Consider the following 26,669-nt stretch of genomic DNA (forward strand, 5'->3'; position numbering starts at 1 on the left):
GCCAACTCCTTTTCATTTCCTGTGTACAGCCCACTATCCTGCAAGTCACAGCAGTGCTCTTTGACTCAAAATTCTCTCTCTGTTCTCACATGCAGATTGTGTCTGCATCTGGTCTGTTCTGTGCATAAAATCCCTTTATCCATATGATTAAGGCTGTAATTCATGTTCTGTTTATATTACTTCCAAGGTACAGAAATTTCCCTTTCCTCTGGCCTTGATAAGCACAGTCTTGGGCTTTCCTATCCAAAGAGAATGTTGTCACAAAGATAGTATTTTTCTGTCTGGTTATGCTAACTCAAATATCTGTCACTTTGCGTATTTTCCCTCATTTCTTTTACTCTGTAATATCCATCATTTGGTGCTTGGCCTCCCTTCCCAGGATTCTGAAGGCTAGTCTCTATCCTGTCAGTTGTATCCTAATCTACCTAAATATTGATTCTTGTTTATGATTAGTCAGCAATGCCAGTCTGCATTGTCTCCTTGTTACATTTCCAAAGAAGAAATCTAATATTTTTTCCTATAGGGCTTCTTGTGTTTGCAAGTCCATCCCTAAAATGATGACACCAGGGAAGTGGTGGAGTCGCTATCCTTGGCGGTATTTAAAAGATGTAGATGTGGCACTAGGGGACATGGTTTAGTGGTGGACTTGGCAGTGCTGGGTTAACGGTTTGACTCAGTGATCTTAAAGGTCTTTCCCAACCTAAACAATTCTGTGTTTCTATGATTCTTTGATAATACTAGATGACATCTCCATTTCTGATGGCTGACTGGTACTCGTGTTCCTTGTAATCTTCCATCTGTCTGTATCTATCTGTGGGCGTACACTTTCCATTGTCATCTTTAGACATCATTTCTAGCTCTTTGTAATACAAACCCCAAAACTGATCTTTATACAGCACTTAACATGAGGGGAGATGGAGAGTAAAGGGGAAGGAAGTCAGACATCTGGGTCTGGAATATGTGGACATGGCAGCAACAGAAATGAATACACTATCTTTATTCTTTGATTTTGCAAAATTGAAATTGAAATTGACCCTTGCCTGAATATTCTCTATGGTCAACTGACCTTGATGATATAGCTTACAAAGTCCTGCTCATTCTTACCTCTTTAGTGTATTTATAAGGCCAATTGTGATACTGTTTTGATAGTAAGCAACCATTTCATAGATCTATATACGTTTTTGTAAAGCTTCACTAGAATGGAAATCTACATGAAGCAGTGATGTGACACACAGAGGAACAAGTCTAACTTTCCATCTGGAGCAATTCCAGATTTAAAATGAATGCTTATGCTCTCAGGAACAAATTAATTTCTCTTCCTCTTATTGAAGAAGGCCAGACAGCAGAAATAGAGCAAGAGACAATACATAAAATTTTATTGGGTTCATTTTGAGCCAGGATGAAATAATGCAAATCCTTCACTTTTTCTGTCATAAAAAGTGTTGGGTCACGTAGATTTTCAAAGAGGTAAAAATGAAATGGAACCATTTCTAGTTCAGCTAACTTGTCAACTCCTCAGCAGAGGAATGAGACTCTAATACTGGGGAAGGAGTGTTTTATTCCAGGAACATTTGGGAAGGGTTTCATCTCTGTACCAGAACCCCTCCATCCAACAGAGTGGGAAAGCATGCAAAGGTAATAGTAACTCCTTTATGCCAGGCTCACATGCACTGCTTCATGGGAGACAGCTAAAAGTTCTTAGGTCTCTCTAGTGACAGCTCAGAGGAGTTTTCTGTGCCAGCCTTGAGAGGAGATGGTGCCTTTCTGAGCTCAAAGATTGTAGAGCCTTGAAGACACTTTTTGATGCTGATCTTTTCCAAAGAAGGTAACTGTATTATTAGAGAAAATTACATTCTCAAAGGGGGTTATTAGCAGATGAAAAAGCCTTGCTAACAAAGTTCTTGGCTTTTCTTGCAAGTGCCTGATTCACACGTTGCAGGAAAGGTAGGCTGAGGAAGCTATCTATACCTCTGGGGCTTTGAAAACTGTTGTGGTGTTTAAAGAGCAATTCTTTAAAAATGCCTCCCTGAAAGTAAAGAGACCAGGTAGACCCATTGGATGCTGAGATCTGGTCCAGGCAGTCCAGGTCTGAAGTTTAGCGGCAGGTATCCAAATTACAGTACCATCCAAACCAGTAAAAATTGGGCTATGAGGGAAACACTGCTGTCACCAGATCCTTGACCTTTGCCTATAGCGCTCGGGTGAAAGCACCTGTCCTGTCCAGCATCTGGATTTGGATACAGATAGACTAACAGTAACTGCAGGAGAGGCTGAATTAAGATACATACTGGATAGCACCATCAGACAAAGCTAGCTGAAGTTTGTTCAGCACTTTACTATGACTGCCAAGAGCTCCATTTTCTTTACCAGCCAGGGCTGTCAGGGCAGCTTTGGCAGTTGGACTTTATCTTTCTGGTCTTCAGCAAAGCCAGGTATTGAGGAACCTACCATGCAGTTTTCCTTTACAGTCCTGCCAGTCTAATTTATTTTGTTGGCAATAGCAATATTTTCTATAGTTGACCTTCCCACATCTGGTAACTGTGTTTCCAACTACAATTCACACATTTGACCTTCTAACAAAGAGCGTGAGCATTAAAAATGTATGAGTGCCTGGTGAGGGGGGCAGCTGAATGGCTGCATTAGTACCAAAGCTGAATTATTGATAGAAAGGGCGATTTTTACTTTCCTTTCAGCTATTGAATAATAGATTAAAAGCTGCACAATAAGATTATTTTCATTATTCATGTAAATTACTTGTTCAGTTAAGAAGAGTAAGGAGAACAAATGAAAAGTGCCCTGGGGTGGTAAATATATTAGACTTAACATTTTATGTTTTAGAGTATTTATTAATTTTGGATGCATTTTCAATTAAATGTTTTAACAGAAGTAATAAGGAATGTTTTGTATAATTTAAGATATAAGAATATACTTTGTTTTCTCTCAATGTATGTATGATACTATCAGTGAAATTTATCAATATAGAACAACTGATGTGTTCTGTATTAGCTTGTGCCCATGCTAACCCAAATTAAAAATCTTATTTAACAGTTGGAATTACCAGACTGAATAATACTGATCTTTATTATGTTGTTGAATCCCTCAGTCTTCCTATGTGCGGTATGTCACACTGGGATGTCCAATCTGTGTAGCCCTAAAGAAATAATGTTTGTTTAGTTTTGCTTTTCCTATTTAGTTTGGTTGCAGTAAAAATAATGTTTATTAAAACTTTTCAGGGATTAATAATCTGTTTGGCTTTCTAACTACCTTTTGCTATCATATATCCTGGCTGGTTATTAATGTACCCAGCAAGAATTCTGTTGCAGATTTCTGTTAATCAATCAACAGCGTTCTTACTGAAGGTATTAGATGTCATGGTTGCCCTGAATTTTGAATAGACAGTTGCTTCTGCATTTCCACTTGTCCTACTCTCCTGCAGGGCTGGATGATGTTGACTTTGAACTGGACAGCTCCTTTTCTATCAGCTTTGAAATTTCTTCAGCATAGACTCAGCAAGTAACTGGTAGGCTGACTGGGCAGCTTTCTACTTACATCCCTTTGGCAACAATTTGAAAAAGAGGAAGAAAGGGCACGTTTCCTTTAACTGAAATTATTCAAATTCATTTGTTACAGCTTCTGTGAAAAAGTAGGACTTCCAAAATAGTGTATTTCCATTCTTCTATTCGTATTTTCTTAGCCAAAGAACTGAAAATAACACAGCTATCAGTATTGCTTCATAGAAGTATCTCAAAATGTTATGTTTTAGACATGTTAGGTATTGATTTAGAACCCACTCAAATCACTGGGAAAATCTCCATGGATTTGCAACAGTCTCTGCAATGTCTGTTGATGGGAGGCATTCCATTTAATACAGGAAATCAGGATTAGATTTATGCAGAATTGTACCTTTCAGCAGCCACACAAGCTTGTTTCCTTACACACCCCTAGCTGAAACAAAATAAGAAATACCAATGCACTTCTCAACACACCCTTCCTGGATGACAGCCTTCAACTGTCCAGCTTCAATCCCCATGCATTTTCTGATCACGGGTTCTCAACAGGGTTGGGGGGATTTGGTAAATTTTGTGTTGTTGAAGACTGTCTGGTAAGAAGAGAAAGGAGCCAGTCTGAGTTCACTGTGGGTAGGCGGCTGAGTGACTATCCAAGGGTAAAATAGAAATATGTACCACTGACCTACTTAATGTTGAAAGTCTCCATATTCCATTATTGATGAGCTGATCTACTTAATGCCCTCATTGTTGCTTGCAGTTAGTTCAATGGCAGGATGATTTCAACTCTTCCTTAATTTGTGGAGCAATGTAATTAGAATTTCCCCGTTTTATAGCCCGATAGTCTGACTCAATGGAATATATACAGCTGAAATACAGGCTGAGTCAGCATTTTTAATCTGCTTTAAAATCTAAATTTAGGCACACAAGACTGTAAATTTTACTCTGCATGGTCTGATAAGGTCTATAAGGAAGTGCTAAAGTTTTGTGCTTTGAGCTTGCCGTTTAGAATTCATGCGTTTTGATAGGGTGTTTTTTAAAAGTTTCTGCAGGGTCTTGAAGTATTGGCGTTGTAATTTTGGGTTTTATGTTGTTAGGCAAACTCCAGCAATAAATCATGCTTTTCATTGTTAAGGAAACTCAGTTGCCTCTGACAAGCTATAAAAGCAAATGTTGATCCCAGTAAAGCCAAATTTTATTCTAAGAATTTGATTTCTTTAGTGTATTTTAAAAATATCTATTTTCAAAACTTGCTTTTAGGTTCAGTATATTTCATGCAGGTAACTACAGAGATTAATATAAAGTTACATCTTAACTAGTATCAGTGACTCTGTTCACATTGCTGAAGGAGGTGATTTTAATTTTGGAAGCTAACTTCCTTTTTTAACTGTCAGAGCTGAAAATCTGATAAATTTAGCTGTCAGCCATGTGTAGGGCGGGGAGGAAGGGAGAAGGAAGTCTTCCTTTGCTATGTTTAGTACTGTTCATGATGTAAAAACAGCAATTGGTTCTGGACTGTAGTAAATTATTTAAGTTTTATGACCCTGTTATTTAGAACCAACTATATAGCTATATGGGTTCAACTTAATAGCAGCCTCTTAGAAAAGCAGGAAGGGAAAACACTGAGTCAGTCTAGAACATGCCTTGGTAAACACCTCAGGGTAGGCAAAGGACAAATGACCAAATTATTTCCTTTGGGCTTTGTAACATCTAGTTTCCTGCCAGACTGAATAGCTTGCAGTGCCAGTGATGGGGTACAACAGTTCGCAGGGGCTGTGAACTGTGGAGCAGATTTTACATTGAGAGATGAGCTCATTTCCCTTCCTGTTGAAGGGCAATGAGCATCTCCTATAGAGTCCTGTGGAGTCCTAAAGAAGTTAAGCCATCCTTGCCTTTTGTGCTTGGTGAAAACCTCATGTTAAGTTAGATATTCTGCAAACCTTTCAGTGGTTTTGCATACTTCTTTTCAGACACTATGCTTTTTTTCTGACTCTAAACATTAAACACACCATCTCTGTGTGAAGACTGGCAGGTCTTTTTGTTAATAGTTATTACCAGGAGCCTGGTAGAGCGAGCCACAGATGTTGAATCCAGGCAGATCTGCTTGGATAATGATGGAAAACACACAAGGTACTACTAGTGTTACTGGAGCTGCTCTAAAAGCAGGCTCAACCTGAAGGTAAATGAAAAGATGGAAGCACAAGTGCAACTGAGTTATCTGCAGTAACACTCAAGCTGTGCCCAGCACTGCACTGCATGGAGAAGACAATATTTCTCTGTCATCTTCCCATTCCTTTGTTTCAGTCATTGATGTAGGCTGCTCTGATGCTCTTGTTTCAGATCCTATAGAGATATTCTGCCAACTGGAAATTGGCCAATATGAATGTGTGACCCAGATATGTTCCCAATTTTTTATAATACTGTTGAATGCTTTTTCTTAGCCATCCAGGTGTCCCCTTTCACACAGGCAGTCTTTGGAGCGAGGATCCACTGAATTTACAGTCCTTAAACCTAAGAATCTGTCCTGTGATTTACCATCATCTTGACTGCCCATTAAGGTCGTTCACCCAGCACTTTTTGTCAGAAAATGTTGAATCACTGACCTGTTTTCATCTCATAACCACAGCACAGGCTGTTTTGTTGCCCTTCCCCCCCCCGCCCAAAAATTAGGACACAGTCTATTGTAGACTTGCATGTAGATTAAATTATGTGAATGTAGAATGGGTTGGAGTATCTGGGAAATTGAGTCCAAGTGTGCTCAACTGCAACACAATCAGCTGGACATGGCATTCTTCTTGCTCCTTACTTTCTGGGGAAGGGAAGCTCTACTTGATAAAGGCAGATGACTTACAGTTACAATTTCTGTTTATTAAGCATTTGTATTCTTGCAGATTTATCAGTTAAAAGGTCACTGTATTTTAACAGCAGATCTACCAGTATGTGGACATCCTATTGTATTTACAAGATAAAAAGTGGCTACTTAGACATCATGACTGAATAACTTGCTGCGTTTTCAAGTTTTCTTCAGAAAGTCGCTTAGAAGGACACAGTGAGTAGCGTTAAGTTTTCTGTATTTTATGGCTAAAATTTCTTGTAAAAAGTTGGAGCAGAAAGAGAAAGTGATACCGCATGACACCTCAGTTCAACTAGCACATAGCGTACTGCTGTGCTTTCATGTATTAGAAGCAACGTGGCCAGCAGGACTAGGGAAGTGATTGTCCCTCTGTACATGGTACTGGTGAGGCTGCACCTTGAATCCTGGCTTTGGTTTTGGGGCCCTCACTACAAGAAAGACATTGAGGTGCTGGAACGTGTCCAGAGATGGGAAACAAAGCTGGCGAAAGGTCTAGAGCATGTCTTACAAGGAGCAGCTGAGGTAACTGGAGTTGTTCGGCCTGGAGAGGAAGAGGCTCAGGGGGGACCTTATTGCTCTCTACAGCTGCCTGGCAGGAGGTTGTAGCAAGGTGGGGGTCGGTCTGTTCTCCCAGATGGGAAGCAACAGAACAAGAGGAAACAACCTCAAGCTACTCCAGGGGAGGTTTAGATTGGCTATTAGGAAAAATTTCTTCACCGAAAGGGTGGTCAAGCACTGAACAGGCTGCCCAGGGAGGTGGTGGAGTCACCATTCCTGGAGGTATGTAAAAGACGTGTAGATGTGGCACTTAGGGACATGGTTCAGTGGTGGGCTTGGCAGTGCTGGGGGTTAACAGCTGGACTCTATGATCTTAAGGGTCTTTCCAACCTAAACAATTATATGATTCTATGACCTGATGAAAAATATTAAGATATTTGTGTAAATTATCTTAAGTTTCCAGGAGAATAGCTAATAGTCCTGCTGTATGCATGTTTGTGTATTAATTTGGAAAGATGGCTGTTAGAATGTGAACATAATCTGTGAATGGTACACCATTGGTGAAAAGGGGTTGACTCAATATTTCACAGAATACAGAGAGTAATAGGCTCCCGAATTTTGATGAGGCAGTAGATGTAAAGTACGTATTTTTTTTTCAATATAATGCAAAATTAAACTGTAGAATTCATTAGCACAGAATGTCATAGAGGCCAAAAGTATTTATTGCTGCAAAATGATACTGAATAGCCAATGGGAGATAGGTCTGTTTGATAAACACATTGGCATGAATATTGTTTGCCCTCATCTTAGATCGCTTAATACCACTGATTGCCCTATTTTTATTCTTTTCCATAAGCATTCACTCCTTGTCACTACTGGGGAGACGGTAAATAGGGCTTTCCTCTGGTCCAATATGAATGTTTTGGATATTCACATAAATGCAACTGTTCAGTGTCAAATATATTAATAAAAGTATTTCTCCTAAAAATCTATCTATTTATGTCTGTCATAACTGTCTGTGTATCATAACTGTCTCTGTGTCTCTTCCTCTCTCATTTATGAGAACAGAATTCCTCAGAAACACTCTTGAATTATGGAAGGTGTTAAGTTTAGGCTTGTGAAATACTGTGAAGAAATTTCAGAATCTTGTAATTTCTGGTTGTTTTTTTTTTTGTTTTGAATTGGCTCTAGGACTTCATGCCTTGCTGTTCTGTAAAACCCTTTGAAGTGAACCTCATTGATACCATGAGCAGAAGTTTTCCAAATCTGGAATTTTGATAAAAGCATGAAGATTTTGTGCATGGGGTTTTTTTGTGCCTGTTTTCAGTTAGCTCCCATGTCAAAAAATGCACAAGACTTCCAGAAATCAGTGAAGGAAAAAAATCAGTGTGCTTTAGACTCTTAGTTATTTATGTTCATGGAAATGCAGCTAAGAGATAACACTAAGTTATAAATTAATTTGGAGTTGCCACTTTGGAAGGTATTTGACAGTGGTGTACAAAATAGAAGGAAATCAGTGCCACCAGTGATCCCTTCCCATCTTAAGAGACTGTTTGAAGAAAGGCATGACCCTTAAACCAAGCGAGATTTAGTTGGTTTATGCTTTTCCTTAACACTGGATTTATCTTTAACATTGCTCAATATAAGGGAGTTTAGCCTGTTACCAGTATCAACTTTAAATGTGGAAACCTGTATGAAGAGAGATTAAACAGCAGTCACAAGACAGTGGAACTGAGTTTTCTTGAAGAAGCGGGTGTAACACCACTGCCCATTAAATAAGCCACTTGAGAACTCTAATTTTCAGTTAAAGCTGGGAAAATTACTAGTTTTGCAAATTAATGGAAAGGAAATTTGAATGCATACCTTTAAAAATCGGCAAGGTGTTCTAATAAAGAGACTTTACCTATTATCTTCCCAATACTGTAATAGTGGAAACTGTACTAGTGGAAAAAAATAGTGGAAAGTGAAGAAAAAGAGTTACAGCAATGAACTTTTCTAATTTTTTTGATGAATGCACAAATTTTTATTCTCATTGAGATTAATTTTTCAGGTATGCCCCTGAGACATGAAGAAATATACTGTGTGTCAAATAATAACTTAGTAGGAATGTTTTCCATTGATTATGCTGCTTTGGATATCTATGTTACTATAGACTTATATCTAAGGAACTAACTAATTCCTGTAAAAAGTCAGGGATCTCCTCTCTGAAAGCATAGTAAAGTAAGGTTTTCAATCTTCATGTGGCTTAACTTGATAATAGTTAGGCCCTTAATTGAATTAAGGAATTTTTCTCCTTGGATGCTAGAGAAAGCTCTCTTTATGGTAGGATTTTTTTCTATTATGAAATGGTTGTATTGGGCTATTATTCATCATTGTATTGTGCTCACTTTAAATTTTTGTGCCTTTAATTATAACACTTAAGTGGATTGCTGTGTGATATGATGAGTGATAAATTGCTGTTGGGGGAAGTTTATTGATTTATATTCTGTGGATGATTGCCATATGATGCTCTTATTAGATAACAGAATACTTTCTAAAGATTTCCTGGGGTGATTAAATAAAATGAGGACTGAGACAACATCACAGTGCCTGCAGGTCAGGTTAGAGGTGAGGTGATCACTCTGCTTCGAGGCAAAGAAACATATAGTTAAGAGGCATGCAGGTGCACCAGTAGCAGGAGCAGAGGGTCTGGGAGTCCCTTCCTGGAAGACCTTCCTGAAAGTCTTGTGGCTTAGTATCCAAACAACATGCAAGAAAAGACAGAGGGAGGTGGATAAGGAACCATTCTCTCTGCAGCTTCTTTCCTGGATGCAGCACATAAAGTTTATGCTACTTCCAGCAATGTTATCTTCAGGCCCGCATCTCTTCCCTTCCTGAAGAAAGGAATCTGTGCTAAGAAGGGTGAAAGAGGAAACAGAAGCAGGGCAGTAGCACAGAATTGTGAGGAGATTGAGTCTGATGATTAGAAGTAAGAAAATTTGGCACCGCATCCTAATGGAGAGTGCTCAGGGTCTACAATTGCCAAAAGGCAATTTTCTTCAAAAAAGATTGGTTTTGCTGAACTGATTTGTTACAGACCAATGGGGAAGCTGGTCTAAAACATATTTAGGAATCCTGTCCTTTTTTTCCTGAACAATAGTTTGATACCATAGAGTTGCAAATAAACTCATCTATTCTAAATACATACTGTCCCAATTTCTGATACTTTAAAAAATCTTTTCAATAGCATTTTTCAAAAGTTTCATGAGTAATTAAAAATAGTAATAAAAGAAGGTCAGTGGTAGTTTACTAACCCACTAATTCTTGTAACTCAACATTAGGAGGTGGCAGTTCATTGCTAACAATGCTACTGTTGTCTAAGTCCTTCTAGGCAAAGAACCAGAAAACATTTCCAAGCTAATTGGAACCTACACGAAGCATTCATTCTTTAAACACATGTAGCATCCCATCAGAAATCACAGTGACTAACAGTGCATTTATTAATATAACCAGCCTCAAAAACTAAACAGTTTGGCTGATTTGAGCACTGCAATTCTTGAGCCAAAGTCTGTGCCTACTTTTTAGTATGAAGAAACGATGAGATGGCTGGGCAGTGAAGCAGACTGTGAAAAGGGGATGTGACAGGATGGTGCATGGCCTGTGCGCTGTAGGGAACAGCGCCTTTCAGCAAATCACTGCATGGAGTCAGAGGTGACCAGTGGATCTGCAATTACAGTTAATGTTCCATGATCCGTGGGCAGTTCCCAGATTGTGGATTCAACAAACTGTGCACACAGGGCTAGCCAAGGTTCCTCACAATGTAAATGCATGGGAACGTGCCGGGTCTCATGTTGTGCTCTCCCAGAACGTAGGTTTGTCTGGGTTTCTTAGCTGCTGTAGCAGGCCAGGCCAGATGGAAGCTCTTCCATGTGAAAAATGTTTTCTCCTACTGCAGTGCCCTCTCAAAAGCCTGTCTATTTTTTCCACTATCCAGATCTTTCCAGTCCACTAAAAAGCGCTTGAAGAAACCTGTGCCTTTCAGGAACACAGAAACAGATGTTGTATTGACTGGGGAGGACCAACTGTCTTGCACACTGCCTGTATGTCCTGGGCATATGCAGAAAAGAGGTATGTGATCCTGAGGAGTGTAACAGAAGTGCCTATAGGATAGCTAAATTATGCTGCTTAGGTTGTTGCCAATGTTTCACTTGTAGGTTTCCCAGATACAGTAATTCATAAAATTTTTCATTGCCCTTTTTAAGATTATACAGCTTGCAACATTCCTTTAACTTCCTTCCTCAGTGTCAGCTCAGCTACAGTACCTGTAGCTCAGCACAGGAGGTCTGGCCACCACCTCCATTTTGGAATCGTATTAGTGGCTTCCTGAATTGCAAAAAGGGCCATCTGGTATGCAACATTCATCCTGCCCAAGCCAAGTGGTGCTGCTGGCCTGCAGAGGACTGTGTTCCTTCCTCTGCTGATTGCTCATTGCTGGCTTGCTTGGTTCTCAGTACAGGTAACCCAGCTGTCCTGTTGCAGTTCTCTTCTGCCCTTATCCCCTAGGCCTTTTCTGGGTAGCGGTAGTAAAGTACATAGTTTTAGAGTATGTTCCTACAGCAGACTGGTTGTACTTTCCAAGAATTTATCTCTAAAGCTTGAACTATATAACCATGGTAAATGTAATGATTTATTATTTGCTGTTACTTTCAGCATAAAGATTTTTATATTCGCTAGGTGAAAAATCATAAATATAGTCTATATCCAGCCAGGTGATTTATATACATTCATTTGAATTGCTTTGTTTTCCATTTGTTTTGGTAGACTGCAAGGTATAATGTTAGACAAAGAAATGGAGAAACTGGTTGCTCTTCTCTTTTTTTTATTTCTTTTTTTTGGGGGGCAGCACTGTCTGACAGTGTGAGCAACTTGGAAGTTCAATCACCTATCTCTAGAGAAGCCAAAATACAGCTGAGGTCACTCTGCTGCTCAGGATTAGGCCAAGAATAGTTAGTACCCAATAATAGTTACTGCAATTATAGACTTTTTCATTTTTTCTTTAGCAAATAAAGGAAGATAGCATACCTCCTGACATAGGTCATGTTTCAGCTCAGGGAAGAATTCTACCCTTCTGATCTGGGGAGGCAGAACAGAGCTCAGTGCAGCACAGTTCATATGAGCGTACATGGGGATTTCTGAGGACATCCCACAGGTATTAGGAGCAGTATCCTATCAATTTAAATCAATGAAAATTCCTAATGGTGTTTACTGGTTGTCAGGTTGAAAATGAAATACAGGATTTGGCTTTGCAAAAATACAGCTTCCCTAAAATGCAATTAAGGCATAGAGAGGAACAGCAGAATGGGAAGGGTGTTATGGTAGGCAATGGTGGATGATGAAGGGTAAAACGAAGCTAGAAAAAACTTTTATTGGAAGGTGACTAGGAAGGTGGAACCTTCCTTTTCTGATCATGAAATCTATAATTTTTGGAGGTCTTAGAATTGTACTACAGAGCAGCAGTTTGCTGTTTGAGGTTCTGAGGTTACTACTGGTCCATAAAATGTTAGAACATGGCTAGCAAAATGGTTGAGAAAATAAAGAGAAAAATAAACATTTTTCAAAGAAAACAAACAAGAAGTAGGAAAATGGAAGTAAAGCATGAACAATCAATATTTAGACTAAATTTTATTTAGGTAAATGAAAGTTGCCTCGTCTCTGGACTTCTTTTAAAAGCCTGCTCATCTTTGGAAATTTTTTAATATTTCAAAGCCTAAACAGCCCGTCAATTAAGTAAGTTTGAAACATACTGCAATAGAGACTAGTCTTACTTGGGAAACAATAAACTGTCCCAGCATTTTATGTTTGTATAGTTTAATGGCTATTTGATTGAATCACTGTGGGTCAAGGGCATTACAATTTCTCTATACACTTATGGGTACACTACCTTTATCTTTAATAATATAAAATGTGTAAGGTTGAGAGGTCAAGGGAGCAATAGAAAGAATTCTTCCTTTTAAGTGTCTATGTTTGTTTATCTATATAAAATCTCATAAGAGAAAGCCTTCACGTTTCAATCATTTGCATCATACAATTCTCAATTGGCAATAAATGTCATTTTTAAATGAACTTCATCCATTCTTAATTTGTTTCAAGGATTAGACTCAATCATACAGTCTAGCTGTCATCTCCTTTAATAAACACTGAATATAAACATGCCTTTCTCTAACAGAAAAATCATTAATTAGTTTTATTACATAAGTTTAAAGTAAAACAGCTTTTGAATTGTGTAAAAATGTTAAGGGTATTTTTAAATTTGTAAGTATGATTCATTAGGTGTTCTGAAATTTTACAGATAATAGTTGAAGAGTACTTTTGAGAGCTGAGATGATTCAAGCACCATCTTGTTATTGATTGAAGTTTTAAGAAATCTAGCAAAAAAGCCTTAAATTGCAACCCTGCTGTTTCCTGGCATCTTTTTTGCTGTCTCAGTAGCAAACTACTTCCAAATACCTATTCACTCTTGCAAACTAACTTAACCAACCTTGCCCTGATCAGATAGACTCACTGTAAAAACATTCAGTTGTTACTCAGCAAGCTGTAAACTTGGGGGTTTTGCAAGATGTATTTTGTAGGTGGTTAGACCACCATCTTAATTATAAATGGGTTTCAGGAGTTGGTTGCTATAGCAACAGTGTTTTTTTTCTACTTAGTGCTGTTTTCGGAGCAAAATCCAACTTGCCTGTATGTTTGAGGGAAGACAGAATGTGTAAGAAAGGGAGATTGGGCTTGTGTTTGTCCAGGAGCCGCAAACTGCAACATCATCTATTTAAAGTACACCGATGGGAGAGCTGCTCCTTTTCCTCAGTGTTTTTCCTGCCACTGACAAGCCCCACTTGATGTTTGTGTAAAATACAACCTTCCCTTTTTTCAGAAATGCAGCTGCGACAGGGTTAATTAAGGCTAACACCCAATCAATTATTTCCTAAAAATGCAGCTGAAAACAGACGGCACAATCTCCCCTGAAAAGCTGGAGCTGTGAAAATTTCTGATGCAGTGTTTTGTCTCCTGCTGTAAATAAGGCTCCCTATCCAGCCTTACTGAAGTCAGACAGAATTTGTTTTGCCATTGATTGCTCTGCAAACATCTCCCTGATTGTGTATCACAGCTCAGAAGCCACCTTAGCTTGGGGTTTTTTTTTTCCTCCCTCTATTGACTGTGGGATGGAAAAACATAACAAAGGGGTTTGGGGAGGACAAACCCCCTTAATCCTGCCTAAACTTAGGTTCTGATTCTCCCACCTCTGTGTCCTTCAGTCATTGTATACACCTCTATTAATGTGACCAAAGCACAGGACCCAAGGCTCAGTTCTGTGGCTGCTGTTGGAGTTAAACAAAGCTTGAATGACTTCTGTGGGCATGATGCTGCGAGTTCTGTGCAAGCCTGCCTGGTCTCATAGTGTGCTGAGCACTCAATTTTCATTTTGTACATAATCATTTACAACACACTGCAGGTTAGGATTCTGCAGAGTCAGCACGTTTTCTTTGCAGAATGAAATGGGGAGGAGAGGAGCCTGTGATCGCAAAGGGCCAGTTCTAAATTATCACTTTGCTTCCTTTGTGTGAAATTCCTTTCCCAGCTGTTCCCCACTGCTTCAGACTCAGGCAGTCAGGTGGGGATGCAAGGATCTCATGAGTCTGGGGAGGAGGCTGCTTGCCTGAAAAGGAGTTTCCAGGCTCTTGAGGGTGGGGAGAATTGTTTGGGAGGGGTAGTGAGCTGCGAGGAGGTGTCAGCTTGGCAAGCATGTGGGTGAGGGAAAAGGCTGTTGAAGTAGTTTCGGTCGCCAAGCAGGAGCAGAAGGAATGTACAGCATGTGAGAAGAAAGAGTTGAGCCTGTTTGGGGCAAGTTAGAGGGAAGGTTGTCATGAAAGGAAATTGAGGCAGATCTGGAAAGTATCACATATACAGAAGACTAGTAAAAAGGAGATGGGGCAATGCAATCTGCATTTTCCTACCTTGTTCTCTGTTGTGAAATGAGAATCATTCCATCAGAGATAAGGACAAAGACGACCTTCCTTTTTCTTGGATCTCCAATAATCTTCCCTGTATCTTGACCTGCAGGCTGACAGTTTCCCCTTAGATGAGAGAATTGCTGATTGTGGGAAGACAGAAACTTGCTGGCTGCACTATCATGGTGTCATTTGTGCAGTTGTCGTTGGTGGCTTTCACTATCATTAAGTGCCACAAGATCTTTTAAGCTTTACCTGAATAGGCCTGCCACAGTGCATTAATGCTTTACTCCATAGGGAAAAGTCTAATGTACAGTACTTTTTTGCTTCTCTCTACCTGGAGCTGTATTGCTGTCCAAGAACTATGAACATCTTTCTCACCTACAAATGTAAATGAGATGCTGTCCCCAAGACCTGAATAGCATAAGAAACTTGCCACACCAGATGTATGCAGTCTGGCCTTTCTTGAAGAACTGACAAGGAGTTTGCTTAAAACAGAACAGCTTTCCGTAAGACCTGATGGGGAATTGTGTTCGTTTTGGACATTTACTTAAAGGAGTGCAGGCTCCCTGTGCTACTGTTTATAAGCACTGGCTCGTGACAGCAGTGCTTCATGCCTTTCACTGGTGGTCATTTTTTTTGCCCTTGCTTCAGCGAGATATAAAATATTTTGGTTTGGGTTTTGATTTTGTTATTTTGGGTTGTTTTGGTTTTTTTGTGGGTGTTTTGGGTTTTGGGTGGTTTTTTTGAGGAAAATGCAAGAAATACGCTGGTGCTGAGGATTTCTGTGCTTTCTGTCTCCCCGAACTATCAGTCTTTGTTTACATAGAGACTCCAGACGTACATACTGAAGCATGGCCTCTGCCCTAAATATACGATCACAGCAGTGTCCATAACCTCCCAGGTGTTGCCAGGCCACAAAACAGACAGTGCCTGTTTTGGAGACAAATAGATGACAGAAAAGGAGGAAATTCAATAGGAACAGTTTGGAAGTTTTACAAAGCTACATTGATACATACAGCACAATAGACATCAGATTTTAAGAGGTGCCCAAAAGGCACACACAAAACAAAGTAAAGGTTTGTAACACAAATTAGAAGGCTTTGAAGTTTGTATGCTTAATTGAGTTCGGAAAAGGGAGTGCTAAACCCAGACATCCAGGAGGAGCCACTGTCTAGCTGAGAGAGTGCTGCTGCCAGAAAATAGGAAGTTGGTAATTTGAGGTTTCAAAATTCTCCATTTACTCTGTTTCTGATGCTTCCTTTTCCAAGCACCAACTGCAGTCCATTGGCAGAGGCAGGATGCAGTTTTGTTTTGGAGGACTCTGGTTCTACCCTTCTCTCTACCCAGAACAGAATGCATGTTCTGATGGGATGAACAGAACCAGAGATTTTACGCTTGAGGTCCAAAAAGCTGAGGCTACCAGGCTTTTCCTGCTACTCTTTTTTTTTACTTGCTGGCTGGTATATATAGTATAAATGCTATCAGGTTTGTACAGAGCATTCTTGAGCTGAGGATCTGCTATGCATTCAGTGTCTCCATGACTGTGCTCTAGATTGGGCAAGATTCTCTCCTGTTTGAATGAAGAGACCTGCTCTGTAGCAGGATACTAGTCTCTTGCATCCCTCTTCTTCCCACCCTTATGCCTTCCTGGCCACCACAGCAAAACAGAAGTGAGGCAGGTTTTCTTCAGAATGGTAACAACTGATCCATCCCTTCATTTAAACAAATAGGGTGATATTTGGTCCAATCCTATGCAGATAATTATAAAGTCTTCTATAGCCAAACTTCTGTAGCCAAAACCTGACTTATATTTGTGCAGTTGTGTCAAGCAAGACACTAAGTCTTCAAATAAGCAGTTAATTTGTTTGCATTCTGCCTTGAAGTCTCTCCATTTCTCACACAAAGGCACTGTGTTTATTTCATGTGACCTGTCCTTCAGCCCATGCTGTTGTCCACAGAAACTGCTTTCTCTTTCTTTTTTCTCTTCATTGCCATCCGCCTGAAAATCTCAAAATCAAGGCTGAAGGAGAGTGGGAGCCAACTTTTGCTCTCAGGGTTAAATCTGGGAATTGTTCCCCTGGCTTCAAATTTATGCTGGTGCAATGAAGATGAGAATTTAGCTTTCTGTACTGTTGTCAAGAGGGGAAAAATAGAGTCCCTATCAGACTGTATCCATGGAAACCATCCTACTGCAGTAGTGGGTAAAGCAGCAAATCAATTTCTTCAGTTTTAAAATGAAACACATTTAACAACATTTTAGTGCATCTCCCATTTAAGAGATCATCTGTGCCGATAACTGTTGAAAAACCCTTCTCTAGCAAATAATCTGGCAAGAACATTTCTTCCTCATGATAGAATTCTGATTTGGGGTAGAGTAAGCATCGATGGCAAAGTCCCATGAAGACAGTACAGTGAGACAGCTAAGTCCAGAAGCAACAGTGTTTAATGAAGGAGAAAATTGTGTAATTTAGCATTTAGCCCAAGTATCTGGGCACATGGTGACTAACACTCAAATGTATTAGCACAGGCAGTGGCCTGTCACCTCTGTCTCCCTGCTCTTTGCTTCTGTGGTACCATATGTGACAAACAGTACATTTGTACTTTGTGATGCATTTGTCTGAACAGGAGCTTGTGTGTATGTACTTGCATGTGTGTGCACGTGTGGCTGGTGGGCTGTCAGATGACATTTCAGTATCTGGTTCAGTGCAAGATGATCTGGGCAACTCACATTATAAAGGTGTATGTTTCAGAGCCAGAGGCATTTCCAATGCAGAAAATGTGCTGGCTGTCGCTGCACTTCATTGTTTTTACATTTCATCATGTGAGACTCGAGAAACAACCTCTTCGCTATGCCATGGAAGGAGCATGGCAATACATAGATTTTTTTTGTCCCAGGCTTTGAACGTGTTACCATACACTTTCCCTGCTGCATGTAGAGGGTTTCTTCCTTTATTTTTTCACCTATTAAGGCATCTCTCTGGCTATTTCAAGCAACAATACCATAGTTTTATCAGACAATTACCAATCCGCTTTGCTTTTCCTTTTTAACAAATCCAAATACTGCAGTCTGCCTTCCCTATGCCTGGCAGGTAGAGAACTATCTGTCTGAGAGGAACGCAACCTTATTTAAGACAGAGGACATAAAGTTAAACGAGGAGGGAATGAAGTTGAACCAGGAGGGAATAAAAAGCATTACAAAAATTGCCTAGACTTCGAGTAGCTCTTCAGTTGGTGAGGATCAGATACACATTCCTCTATCATTTTGCAGTGTCTAGGCTGTATTTTATCTGCTTCTGAATCTCAGTTCCTTGATTACAGCAAACATGTTTGCCATACTGTCTTCTTTTATCTACAGCTGCCCTATCTATTATGGCAATCCCTCTTTGATTGACAGTTATCTTTTTTTTTCTGACCTGAGGGCAAGCTTATTGCAATGTGTTCGTTTTAGTGCTATCACTGAAACACATTCAAAAGCTTCAACTGGTGTATAATGTAGTGCTTCAGCATTTGAATTAAGTGAGCACATATTGCTGGGAGCACACGTGGTTTTTGTTGCTCTGCCACGTCTACCAGTTAAGGGAAGATGCAGTTCAAACCCTGGTAGAAATGGCTCAGTGGTCTGAAATGCTGTTGTTTGCAGGGAGTGCTTTGTTGCAGTGTTGTTGTCTGTCCAGTCACTTCCAGAGAGATTTTAATGGCCAGAAAAAGACATCCCAATGTGGTGCTCTACAACAGTGTTCCCTTGTTGATGAAAAGAGTTTTCTGTTGGAAAATATCTAGTCCAAAAGCACAAAGTTCTGCAGCTTGGTTTCTATGGTCCATGAACATACAAATCCCATATTCAGGGGATGGACTGCATTTGCTTCCCAAGTCCTAGATTTTCGATACTGAAGAATGAAAATTATGCCTTTCATTGCACTTCCTACTGGTAATTTCCACCTTCTGTATCCTCATGTAAGGACACCATTTGCCTCTGGGGTACCTTTACCATCAGGGATCAAATTCCTGGTAAGCTCAGATATGAGGCATTTGCAAATTTTTCTCTAAAATGCCAGGGAAGGGAGAAACAGAACTGGAGCTGGGACTGGCACTTCTACCTTTCTTCACCAGAGGTGTGCCTCTGCGTTCAGCAGGGTAGAGAAGCACCAGAGACCAGGCATGGCGCGGGGGAACCACGCACACTAGTTGGAGCAGAGAAGATGGGCTCATTTGTTACTGTGGGTGCTGGGACATCTGGAGATGGGGGTGACAAAACCTGGAGATTTGAATGGCTTTTGATATCAGCTTTTCCTCTGCCCCATGATAAATGGTAAGAAAGTTGACATTTTCCTTCCCAGCTCCTCCAGGTCAGGCCTGGGAGCCCATGGGAAGAGCTGGGGCTGCATTGGAGCTGCTTATGCAGCATTTGTTCTGACGGACGAAGCAGAACACCTCTGGATCTGTCACTTCTCTCACAGCTCCCAAGTGTGGTATTTTAAAACAGTGACCTTTGGAGCATTCTTCATGTATAAGTTCTTGGGATTTGCACAGTCATGTCCAGTGTAGGAGTATTTCTTGATGATGTCTGTCTCCATAGAGACAGAGTGATACCATGTTTGTATTTTGCCTCTCTTACACTACCACCCCTGTGATTAACGCAAAGATCCTGAGTCACTTTTGAAAAAACTAATATTTCCGGCAAACCTGTAGGCCATCTGTTAATGTGGGCAGGCAAGAAGATGCTGGGTAGGAAAACACAGTCACATGGCTGTGTTTGTATCTGTCACCATAGCTGTTTAACTATGTTAAATGCCATTTTAATTATAGTCAAAAATGTTTTTCTGTAAGAAATTAAACAGCAAGCCTGTAGTGAAATAATTTCTTGAAACGAGAGCATTCCCCCAAGTCATTTTATGAATATGCAAATCCAATCTATATTTTAAAATGCCATTAATTTTACTGTTACAGAAACTGCTATCAAAAATCAGCAGATCCCTTTTGGAAAACAAAAAAGTGAACTGTCTTCTCTTTGGGGCTCAGGTGCTAGCATGTGAACTGTGCCACATTCCTGACACTGCAGGTACTGCAGGTCAGTGCTGACACACGGTGGCATACAGCAGCTGCCATTTAATACAATGCAGCAGAAAGTGCCCCACATCCAGTAATGTCTGCTTGTGGTACGTCTTGTACAATACAAAGATACAGTCTGTTACCCCTTCTGACAGTCATGGCAGCTATGACTCCCTTCTCTGTTTCTACTGGAAAATGACTCCTCAAAATTAGAATCCCTTTGCATTCCTAGGCTGTGAAGGCAGGGATATTTTTAACAATACCCTGTGGATTAATATTCACAACAAACTAAAAATATCAGGCCAATGTATACACTGATCTGCTGTTCCTAAAAAGTTGTGCCTAGCACTGGTTTCATACATATACTAGCTGTGACCACAAACCTTTCCTTGCCTGAATTTTTAATTTCAGAAATAATCTAAAAGATGCAAGTGGTTGTAACGACTATGCTGTGTCCTTCAGTGGCAAGTTTTGCCCAAAACTCTGGTGACATAAGAAGGTGTCTTGCTAGTCAGCATTGTTTGCAACAAAAATGGGAAAAACCAAAAGCACTTCGTTCATTAGAGGAAAACCTAAATTCACTGATGAGCTGTAACTAGACGATGTGTTAGTAAAGAGTATTGAAGACTGACAGTCTCTGGCCCTTAAATTCATGCAGACCCCTGAAAAATAACCCTCCCTGCAATGGGAGACTTGCTAGTGGGAAAGGAAGGGCACTTTCACAAAGATGTAAATAGCAAAGTGGGTGGCTGAATCTCCCAAGACCTGGAAATGTAAGGGTGGTTTTGCCTAATGCAGAGAGAAACACTGTCCTTTTTAGTTTGTGCAGCTTGGGAAGCCTTTAGAGATGACCAGAAAGCAGTCGCACTGCTCTGAGCAACAAAAGCCAAGTGTTGTGATGGCTGGGTCCTCTGTTCAGTAGTGACCTGTTCCTTAATTCTCTATCCTGGCCCTTGCTGCACCCTCCTCTCCATCTACCACAACCTCCAAAGGCTCCCTCTCAGAGCACCACGGCTGGGCAGGGTCCAGCCAATCTATCACATTTGGCAGGGCATGTGATAGAGAAATTACAAGTTTTATGTGACAGATTCCTCTTAGCAACTGGACAACAGAGGATTTCCCAGCTGGCACAGAGTCGGAGCAGTCTGTACAGATAGTACCTGCTCTGGCCTAATGCCTTGTGTGACAGGCAAATTTGAACCAGTCTGTGTACTTGATCAGCTTTTTCTGTTTTACAGCAGAAGTGTTTCTCACCCTATGTCAGACACCAAATTCTGGATCTCCCTATACTATGTAAATGTGGCTCAAGAATTTTCAGAATTTTGAAGTGCAGCACAGAGCCTATAATCCCTCTGTTGAGAAGCCTGTCAAGCCTTGCATGTGCATGTGCCTTGGCTTCAGCTCTTTCTCTGCCACAGCACAGTTTGGCCAGAGACCAGCTGCACCTGCTGGAGAGGGACTTCAGGCTTGCAAGAAGGAAGAACACCCTTTTGGCATGTGTAGCAGCAGCAGCACAGTATTATGGGCTTTCCCTTGTGCTTAAGGGCACACCATACATATGCAACTGCAGAACAGGGTACGTCTGTCTGCCCTGTGACTTAACATTGCAGATTGCTGGCTTTCTCGTGTGACCCTCTGTGTAGCAGCTCACCCATCAGGACTGCAGTAGAGACCTCTGTCTAATATCCAGTTACCAGTCCAGAGGGGAAGCAGGGCATAATTTTTATGCTATCATTATGTAGCAAGAGGATTTCATGACCTGGTAGTAAAGAATGTGAGCTGAATACTGCTCAGTCTGTGGCCAGGCAGCCATTTCCACTGTGTTGCTCCAAACATGGCAGATCCTGAACTGGGAGAAGGAAAAAATTTCCCTGCTTCAGCTGATATGAAAACTGCTGTACCTGGGTGGAAGACGGGGCTTCATCTTTTGCATGGGAATTGTAAGACCCAGTGAATGTGGTACCTGCTATATGTGGCTCCTGGTTTGGGCAATCGTGTAATTTAAAATCTGATTACTTTTAACTACCATGCTGAAGTGAAGGTTAAGATCAATGAAAGTGGAAAACTGAGAAACCCTGAGTATATATCAGACTTGTCTGCTGTAAGGGTCCCCCTCTGAAAAGGGAACAGATGTTACTTATTTCACATTTAACTTCAGACTTCCCATAATCACTCACCTTCTCAATGCCGGTGTGTTACTGGTAGTTCTTCCCTGTCACTGCTGTGTCTGGGGTTGCTGCCTGCCTCTGGGTGAGGGGACAGGGCGCTCCCTCCAGCCAGACCCCTGCAGGAGGTCTCTGCATAACTCCATGGCCCTGAGCTGCACTGCTTGGCCTCCTTAGGCTGCAGCGAGTCAACCAGGGAGTCGGTGGTGCTGTCTGCGGCTTGTGAAAAAGTAGCAGGTATGTCTGAGCAGGCGGAGTTAAAGAGAGGTAAAAATGTTGGTCTGCTAAGAGCTGTAGCAGGGGCAGAGTCACTTGAACTGAGATCAAGTGTGAAGTCTTTTAAATAGGAAAGCGCTTGATTATTTAGATGGGCATATTTGAAATTTAACTTGCTTCTAGAGACCTCCTCTAGGATTTTTGCTTTTCTTTTCTCATCTTCGGAGAAAATTTGCTCCCCATTTTGCTTCAAATGATATAGACTGCTGGATGGGAAACTTGTCTCATAGTTATATTGGTTTGTGCTAGGAATACTGGAGTATTCTGGATTTTGGGCAATACAGTTGCATTCATTGTGCAACGATAACTTGTTTTTGTACTGAGACATTTTACAAATTATATTATTCATTTCATACCCAATGCATTTGTCTTCCAAGTGCTTGTTTTCATAGCTGATTTTTAATGATGCCACTTGTGTTACACAGTGCTCTAAGAGCTGCACTATGTTAGTGCTGCTCTCCATTGGTGTGGGGCTGATGTAGCTCTGGAAGCGTCTGAGAGTAAGAGGCTGCAGTGGTTTGTCACAGGAAATAGAGAGAGAGTGATACATTGATTTATTTCTGTCCTCCCTCTCGAGGGGATCCAGGAGTGAGGTCGCAGCAGTCTTATAGGAGTAACATGATTCTACTTCGTGATTATCATCTAACGAAGGGGTTTCAGAGCATTGAGAGCCACTCTCCTTGTTCAGCTTTTCTGGCAGTGGGTTTTTATTTCCAGATGTCTCACATCCTTCTGAAATTGTTGCCTTCTCATTTTCATTTGAAGATGTCTGCAGATTGTCTCCATTAGCCTGTGATTGTGATGCATAACTTGATGCTGCAATGGCTTCCACAGTCTCAGGCACTGTAGATGAATCCTTGTGGTGACTCCCTTCCCTTTCCTGGAAATCCAGGTTAGATGTGTTATGGCAAGAGTCAAGGCTGTGGTCTCTTTCGGTAACATTTACTGAAGAGGCCTGGGTTGCATGTTTGCTTTTCTCCAAAGATGCACATAGGTTAAATGTATTAGATTCTTCCTTGCTTGGTTTCTCCTGCTGAGATTCCATGCTCCCTTTCTGCTCTGGACTAGGGCTGGGCAAGACTGATGAATCATTAGACTTTTCTGGCTGTGACTGAGGACTCTGAAGAGAGTCAGGGGAAGAAACCAGCCCCGCGTGTTTTCGCAGCCAGTTTATTATCCCCATGGTCAGTGAAAGCTCAGTATCGCAAAGCTTTAGCAAACATTCTTTGCCTTTCCATGTGCTGTGGAAGAAACCCTGGCTGATAATGTCTAGAGCTGGTTGGGAAGCCATGTTCTCCTCAGCTCCAACACGAAAGCTGTAAATGGACAAAGGGATTTCAATGGCTTGTTCTGAAATGCTTTCAGATGTGCACAAGTCATCGTCTAGGACTGGGTTTATTTTGACTTCGTTTGGGTCATAGAAGAGCTCATAAAGAGCATCTCCGCTGTAGCTGTCTCTTGGAAATCTACCTGGGACCCCAGGGGTCTGAGCCTCTTTCATTTCATCATCTTGTCCAGGAGAGAATGAATCATAGTATCCTTCATCACTTGTGGATGTGGATTCTTGGTTGTCACTTTTCGGTGTTCCTGTTTCTGTGGAGCTCTCCTTGGAATTGTCACCGTCCTTATCAGGTGACGCTTGGGGGTCTTTCACAGATGCAGCAGCTGGGCTTCTATCCTTTTCCATGTCAGGACCAGGTATCTTCGGTAACTTCTTATCAAACAGAGCACTCTGATGTAGCATCACTGATTTGTTGATGTTGTCCCAAAACTTTGCAAATTCAACAGTCTCATTCTGGCCAGGAGAGGCCAGCTGCTCGACACCTCCTTGAAAAGAGCCCATGACGGGGCTGTCTTTGTGCTTGCTTCGTCTCAGCAGAACTTCTTTGCTGTTCTCCAGCTCCAGGTGAGCAGAGCTCTCATCAGCAAAGATTTCCCCACAGCCAGTGAGAGAGTCAAAGCTCTTCAGTGAGGCGACATCTTCACACAGGGTGTTGCAGCAGTCATAGGAAGAGTCAGACTGCAGTTCACTGTCTGAGCAGTCTTGTGACAAGCTGTCACCTGCAAACGTTTCTCCACTTTTGAAAAGATACTTTGCAAGACGCCCAGGAAACTCACTCTTGCAGCCTGGAGAGGACAGATTCTTGTCCTTCTCAACCAGGAACGTGAGGCTGTCTGGTTTATTTTTTTTAATATGAAATATATCTCTGAGCCCTTTCTTGGATCTCTTGAGGGAGATCCTCTTCCTGGGAATGGTTTTTGCAACAGCTGGTACAAAAGGCATCTGTGGCACAAAGTTCCTGTAATCGATCATCTGACTGCTGCATGCAGACTGGCTGGGACTGACCACACACTCTTTCTTGCTGCTGGAGCTGGACATCCCTGAAAAACTGATGCTGTTGACAAGTCGACCCTTACCCTTTCCAGAAAAACCTTCTTCACAAGTCCTGCTGCTGGGGCTGCAGTGCTCCGTTTTGTCTGCCTCAGCAACACAGTCATGGGTTTTACTCTTCCTTACAAGTTTGTAGGAGGATCCGGATGTTTTTTCCAGACTGTGGTCACCAGCTCCATTCCTTGCTGCTCTGGTAGGAAATCTGTAGTTCTTGTGCGTGGCCAAATATGCCAGCTGGACTTCAGGTACGCTTTGGTTTTCCTCCAGAGCCACTTTTTTGTCTTTCCCTGTATCATCTTTGTTGATAGGAGCTGCATGCACTGGTGACACTTTCTCATGTTGTACACTGGATTTTATGAAGGTCTTTCCTCTCTTGAGTTCCATACTGCTTCCTCACATCTGTTTCTGTCAAGAAAACAGCAGAACAAAAATACAGTGAGGGTGGTGGGTAGCACTTGTAAACTTTGAAAACAACTAGGGAACAAAGGGATGGATGTTGAGCATTATAGGACTGGTTTTGTTTGTCATCAGAAATTTCCATCACTGACTCATGGTATTGCATGAGAAACAGATCAAGTGAAACGGAAGGTAAGTTGGCAATGGCTGGAAGATCCAGCAAGAAGACAGTACACATTATGGATTGGTAGCTGAGGCTCAGAGAACATTTTGTCTGTTAGAAATGAGGGGGGGTGGATTTAGGATTATGACTTTAGGATGGCTTTTAACAAGAGAGAGGTTCTTTTCCGAAAGTAGAAGGGGCATCCATGAAAAGCAATACCAGAGGAACTGTTAAGATGCAAGTGTCTGCATCAGGGAGGCAACAATTCATAAATCTGTATTTTTGAGGAGAATGAAGAGCTCAAGGTGGGAAATGTCCTGAGAAAATGGATCAAATATTTGACACATGATGCTCCTTTATATTAAAATAATCCTTACCTGTGAATAGAAAATCCATAAATCTCGGTACTACCCTGGAAAGCATGCTTAAACTGAATTACTGTTTTTGCTTCCTCCTGAGCATAATGTGTCATTTTCTGCACTACTACTTTTATTGGAAAAAGTAAAAAATGCCACATTGAAAATCACTGTTAATTTTGAGATAAATGTCATTTCCAATTTACAAAGACCAATGTAGCATGCTAAGGCATTGCCACATAGAATCTGCATTGTGCATTGATTAGCTATTTCTAAAAATACTCCATTACCTGTATCAGTGCCAATTTTGGACTCTGCTATATCGTTTAGTATTGGATATGGTTTATGTTTTCATAAATCTAATTAGTCATTAATTATTTTAGCCATGACACTTTCAATTTTCCAGCAGTTATTTCATAGACATATCCGATCTTTTCCCATCTTGTATCAACTTGAATATTGAGTAAGTCAGTGGAGTTACATAAAGGTAGGTCAGGAAAAAAGCAAGCAGTTCCTAAAAGCTGTTCGAGAAACCAGATTTTTACTGGATGGGAAGCAGGACAAAATGTCCAAGTCCTGTTCTTGAAAGAATGTGCTTGCATCTTTCCTTAATGAAACCTCAGTTCATGATTTATCTCATTTTAAATTGTTTACATGCAACTAAACCACTTATTGAACTATGCAACACACACAAACAACACAGTGCTATCTCTAGCACTCCTTGACAAACTATGTAACAGCTCTGATGAAATGAAAAATTACCAATACTCCCTTGACAACAACCTCAGATAAGACCAGTGGATCCAGACCTGCACCCAGTACAAAGACAGCCAGGGAGATTTTAAATTCAGCACTCAGCCTAGCCTTTGTACACTCTTAAAGTACAACTTAGAGCAGTCTTTAGCCTACCTTGAACTGTAATAGCTGTCAGTAGCCTCCAGAGGCTTTACAGTAGCCAGGGCTTACTGGGAACAGCAACTCTCTGACCAACACCTCACAGGATCTGGGTCTGTGTATCTGGGAGTTGTG

The 26,669-nt window shown here is 41.0% G+C and overlaps 1 protein-coding gene across 1 annotated transcript in view; it reads right to left on the minus strand.

Moving 5' to 3' along the window:
* The window catches only part of AMER3 (APC membrane recruitment protein 3), a 41,859-nt gene that overhangs the window by 9,628 nt on the left and 5,562 nt on the right, over positions 1–26,669 (minus strand). Inside the window, exon 2 of the mRNA XM_040613780.1 lies at positions 22,070–25,130. Coding sequence (XP_040469714.1) covers positions 22,074–25,109 — 3,036 coding nt within the window. The 5' untranslated portion in view covers positions 25,110–25,130 and the 3' untranslated portion in view covers positions 22,070–22,073. The remainder of the gene's footprint in view (positions 1–22,069; positions 25,131–26,669) is intronic.

The sequence above is a fragment of the Falco naumanni genome, chromosome 13 (assembly GCF_017639655.2).
Source record: "Falco naumanni isolate bFalNau1 chromosome 13, bFalNau1.pat, whole genome shotgun sequence".
Taxonomy (NCBI): Eukaryota; Metazoa; Chordata; class Aves; order Falconiformes; family Falconidae; genus Falco; species Falco naumanni.